This window comes from Myotis davidii, unplaced genomic scaffold, assembly GCF_000327345.1.
Source record: "Myotis davidii unplaced genomic scaffold, ASM32734v1 scaffold1059, whole genome shotgun sequence".
In the NCBI taxonomy this organism is placed as follows: Eukaryota; Metazoa; Chordata; class Mammalia; order Chiroptera; family Vespertilionidae; genus Myotis; species Myotis davidii.
In genome coordinates this window covers 713,559-718,720 of record NW_006290038.1, presented here as the reverse complement: position 1 = coordinate 718,720, position 5,162 = coordinate 713,559, and the positions used below count along the sequence as shown (strand labels likewise).

At 57.4% G+C, this 5,162-nt stretch overlaps 1 protein-coding gene across 1 annotated transcript in view; it reads right to left on the bottom strand.

The window, feature by feature from the left end:
- The window catches only part of DDR2 (discoidin domain receptor tyrosine kinase 2), a 57,050-nt gene that overhangs the window by 28,820 nt on the left and 23,068 nt on the right, over positions 1–5,162 (bottom strand). Inside the window, exon 2 of the mRNA XM_006763173.2 lies at positions 1,637–1,737. Within this exon, the coding sequence (XP_006763236.1) occupies positions 1,637–1,718 (82 nt within the window). The 5' untranslated portion in view covers positions 1,719–1,737. The remainder of the gene's footprint in view (positions 1–1,636; positions 1,738–5,162) is intronic.

The window sequence follows — 5,162 nt, the reverse complement described above, 5'->3', positions numbered from 1 at the left end:
CCCTGGCACTGAGCCAGGGGACCTGAGGCCATGCCCCCAGTCCAATGGGGCTTGACGAGGGACCTCAGGCCACGCCCCCTGCCCCAGGACCAGGCCAGGGGACCTCAGGTCGCACCCCCCGCCCTGGTGCTGGGTTGGGGGATCTGAGGGTGTGCTGGGGGTCTTGAGGCTGCGCCCCCTGCCTGGCGGGGCTTGAGAGGGGTGGGACAGGCAGGGTCTGGGTCTCACGTGATTTCGAGGTGCATGCGGATGAGCAGGGTCTTGACTCTGGGTCCCACAGCGCGCCCCAGACTCTGACAGGAGGAAGATTTTCATATACATTTTACTAATTTTCTTTCATCTCTGCCACTTCTATTATAGAGAAAGGGCAAATAGCATTATTAAAATATTTCCTCTAATTAATCCCCTTTTAATGTGCATGAATTCGTGCACCGGGCCACTAGTAAATTCAATAAAAAGGAAAGAAAATGAAAATGCTCTCAGGTCCTAGTGCAGATGGAGCAGAAGCCTCACACTGCGCAGCTGGTGAACAGGCAAAGGCATCTGGGAAAACTCCGTGGCAAAAATGGTCACGGGTGACTCAAAACCCAGAAATTCCACGGTTAGGTCTACACCCGAAAGAACTGAGCGCATACCCCAGAAAGGCCTGCACGGCACGATCACAGGAGCTTAACTTACAACGGCGGAACCGGAAATGCCCTGTCCCACCACGTGGACCAGACACCTCCATACTCAATGCATGCAGCAAGACGGGCTCCACTGCACGCAACACGGCGAACATCACAGACACCTTCGGGCGGAAGAGCCAGGCACATGGGAGTGCTTCAGCATCACCGATGGCACTGACAGAAGTGCACAGCCAGCACAACTCACCTGCTGCGAGGAGGCGCGCGGGCCACGGCATGGGGCTGGGCGGCTGCTTCCCCACCTGGGGTGAGCACCTAGCTTGTTTACTTTCCTAGGTTTACATCGGCGGCCAATGCGGACGCAGCCCCATCCTTTGCACCCCCGAGTGGTTTCCGTGCCCTGGCCCTCTGACCCCGGGCCTGGCTGCATGACAGGCTGGCCGAGGTGGTGCCACACTTTCCCGCATCTGCTCTGGCCACCAAGCCGTTTCCACTGCCACGCACCTACACCAGCTGCGGGGCACAGCCCACAACCTGGTCCTCAGAGCCAGGCCACAGAGACGGGCAGTACCCGCTGGCTCCAGGTTCATGGGGACCAAGAGGAACTCAGAGAACGGTCCATCCAGGCCCGACTGTCACCCCTGCTCAGGTGGCCAGGCAGCATCACCGTGGCAACAGGCAAGTGATGCCACTGTCTATGTCAATGTAAAGTTTAAACATATGTAATAAAAACATGGGGGGCTGAAAGACTCCTCCTGAAACGTGTATTTCTGAGTATGCCACACGTGCAGGAAGGAGAACCTACTGCAGCGCCACAAGGAAAACGCAGCCTGCGCCAGCCAGCGGCTCCTGCTCTATAGGTGCAGAGCACGTGGCTGCGGCCCCACCCCCTCTTTAATAGGCCTCCTCAAGCTCCCCCCAGTGGGGAGCGCGTTCCCCTCTGCTCCTGCTGTGACCCCCTCCGCCACCCCATTGCCTGCCCATCAGGCCCGGCTGAGCGATGCTGTTACCTGGGTTGACCTGGGCTCTTGCAGAACTCAGGATGGGCAGCAGCAGGAGCAGCACCGAGGGCATCCTGGGAACCGGGGCCATCTCAGAGGCAGCAAGGGACCTGCAGCGCGGCCCACGGGGACGCGGGAGAGAAGACAGCGGTGAGTGAGGCGTGCCCGAGTCTCACACTTCCACAGCGTTGGTTTCTGTACTTAGAGCTTCAAACCGGAGACCCTGAGAGCTGAATGGACTCATGTGAGACTTTTCACACTGTTAGTTCACACACGCATGGAACTGAAATGCTCACACCAGAGGCAGGAAACAAGTTGCCCAGAGGTTAATACTTACCCAAATGGTGAGTGATGAACAGTAAAACTTAACAATATTGTCATAATTCTGATACTAATGCCAACATTACACCAAGGAAAACATTCCGTGATGTTCATTGTCTGTCCTGACTCAGTGGCTCTGGGCGGTGCTTGGGAATTGTATGTTCTCCCCGGATGACCCAGCGTGAGGGACCCAGGCTGAGGCATCGGCAGGAGCTCACGTCCCCTTAATGAAGTATCTGTATGCACGCGGGTAACACGCACAGACGCCTCTCGCTCTGTCAGCTGAGAGGGTGGAGAAGCAATGGGACCCCAAGAGCAATGTGCAAGCTCCCGGTGCAGACCTGTGTCTCACACCATCGCCCACGCAAGGAAGGGCGCCTTGGCCGCGGGTCTGGGACTGGGCAGGAGACGGACGAGACGAGCCTGGAGATGCTTCTGGTGTCGGAGGTTGAGGAAGCTACACCCACAAAAATGAGGGGCTGTGTCAAAGGGCCCAGAATCCGAGGAAGGATTCCCGACGGCCAAAGATGGGACCATGTGCACAACGTGGACATCAGCTCTCCAGGCTCCTGCTGTCTCCTCAGCACCTGGCAACCCCTTCGCAGTCTCCTCCCGTGAGCGTGCGGTCTCGGAGACATCAGCGGCAGCGTGCCGTGCTCGCTTTATGCCTGGCTCACGTCCCGAGGTCCTCACGTCCACCCTTGGGCCTTGCCGACTGTCCTTTCTTTTTAAGGCCAAACAGTGTTCCACTGGGTGGACATACGCCTTCCTCGCTCACTCACCCAGCTCCCCTGAGGCCCTTGTTTCTGTTGTTTTAGATAAATACCCAGCAGAAGGATGGCGGGGCACATGGTGGTTTTATTCTATTTTATTCTTTAGGGTCTTCCTACTGTTTCCCTCGAGGCCCTGGCCCAGTGAACTTCCAGAAGGGCGCCGGGGAGGCCGAGGGAAGGCCAGTCTCCTCAGCCAGCGGCGCGGAGAAAGCGGCACCCGGCGCAGAGGGCAGACCGCCCCGCTCCACGCCGACACCGCTCAGAACCAAAGCCAGAAACTGTACCACTTTCGGAAGGAAGCAGGGAACAGCTCGTGGCAGGGGTCCTGGCACTGACTTTGTAGACATCACAGCAAAAGTACAGGCAACAAAACAAACAAGTGGGAGGCCCCCAGCAGACGGAAATCAACCTCTGAGATGGGAGAAAGCGTTTGGAAACCGAATCTGACAAGAGATTAATTCCCAAAATATGTGAAAAGCTTCCACAACTCAATCACCAAAAATAAAAATAAATAACCTGAGTGAAAAGGAGGCGAAGGATTTAAACAGACATGTCTCCAAAGAAGACACAGAAATGGCAAACAGATGCCCAACATCGCTAATCATCAGGAAATGCAAGTCAAAACCACAAGCAACCGCCTCAGACCTGTCCGGATGGCCATTGTTTCACAATCTTACCTAATAAAGAGGGAATATGCAAATTGACCATAATGGTCAAGGTGGCTGTGCCCAAGCAGAGGCCAAGTTCCCCTAAGCCTTAACGAGCAATCAGCAGGGACCAGAGACTGCGCCCACATCACTCCCCAACCCCCGCCTGGTGGGGCTTGACAGGGAACCTCAAGCCATGCCCCTCACCCCAGCTCTGGGCTAGGGAACCTCAGGCTGTGCCTCTTGCCTAGCAGGGCTTGACTGGGGACCTCAGGCCATGCCCCCTGCCCCAGTGCCAGGCCGGGGGACCTGAGGGTGCGCTGGGGAACGTGAGGCTGCAGCCCCCCGCCCGGCAGGGCTTGACAAGGGTGGGGACAGCCAGGTCTGGATCTCGCCCAATGGGAGTGGGGCTGGCTGGATCTGGGTCTTGCACAATTTTGAGGCGCTGCAGGTGTGCGGGGACTTGACTCTGGGTCCCACGGCATGCCCCAGACTCTGACATTCATATACATTCTACTAATTTTCTTTCATCTCTGACACTTCTATTATAGAGAAAGGGCAAATAGCAATATTAAAATATTTCCTCTAATTAATCCCCCTTTAATGTGCACGAATTTCATGCACCGGGCCACTAGTAAATAAATAAAAGACAACACGTATAGGCAAGGATGTGGAGAGAGGGGAACCCTTAAGCACCGTTGGTGCAATATTTTATAAATAACAAAACTTGGGAAGATTTCTCTTAGTGAGCTCCCACCCCTGGGACATGGCCGGGGGGTGGGGGGAGGGAAGGGGGAGCAGGGCTTTGGGCACTGGGGGAACACAGCCTCTCTGTCTCCAAACAGTTGGTGTCAGTGCTTCACGGCGGCAGTGAGCGCGTGTAACAGCGAGTGAGGTGACTGACGCCTGACAGTAGACGGATCACAGGAGGACAAAAGTGACGGATGGATTGTAGCTGGTGACAGAGATGACAGGCAGACTGTAGCTGGGTATTAGACATGGCTAGGCGGTGGGTAGATGGGTGGCGATGGACGGTGGAGAGGTACAGGGAAGAGCTTTCGAGGCTTAGCTGTGAGAGTAACTTCGTTTATCTGCAGAAGCGGCACCGGGTCCACTCAGACACAACCCGGGGAGCGGTGGGCAGGGGAGTGGATCCTGGGGGCCTTTGTCCTAACAGAAGGGGAGCCCCACACCCCTGGAGTCAGCCCCCGGCACAGCGCTCTCTTTCTCCCCGAAGTCTGAATATGCACCGTCTTTTCCTCTGCAGCTGAACTAGGAAAGAGCCGAACCCCCACGGCCGGCCCTCGTCCTCGGTGCCCACCTTCCACGCAGCACGTGTCACATCGCACTCAGTGCACACCAGCTCCCTCTGCTCCCCCCCACAGGGAGTCCCCCGCAACGGACAATTCTCCACTTGCCCGCGGGACCAGGGCGGGTGCCTTTGAACAGCAAACCCTCCAGGACCTGCAGGCAGGAGCGTGCCTAACCCAGGCTGTCCTCCCACGGAGCAGGCGCCGGCATGGCGGCTGCTGGGCTACTCAGATCTGAAAAACAGCCACCGACCCCCCGCAGGACCCTTCTCCCAAGCCCGTGATGAGGCCAGAGAGGAGGGGCCTGCCCTCCAGGAAGGTCGTGTGGCCCCAGTGGGGCCTCCACCCCCACGAACGGCCTCCCTGCAGGAAGGCGGGCCTCGAGCGGCCATGGGAAGGGCCAGGTAACAAAAGGGGCAGGAGGCCCCGTGCACCACGGTGACCAGGGCTTGGTGGGGGAACCGCCAGCTCTAGGGCCACATAT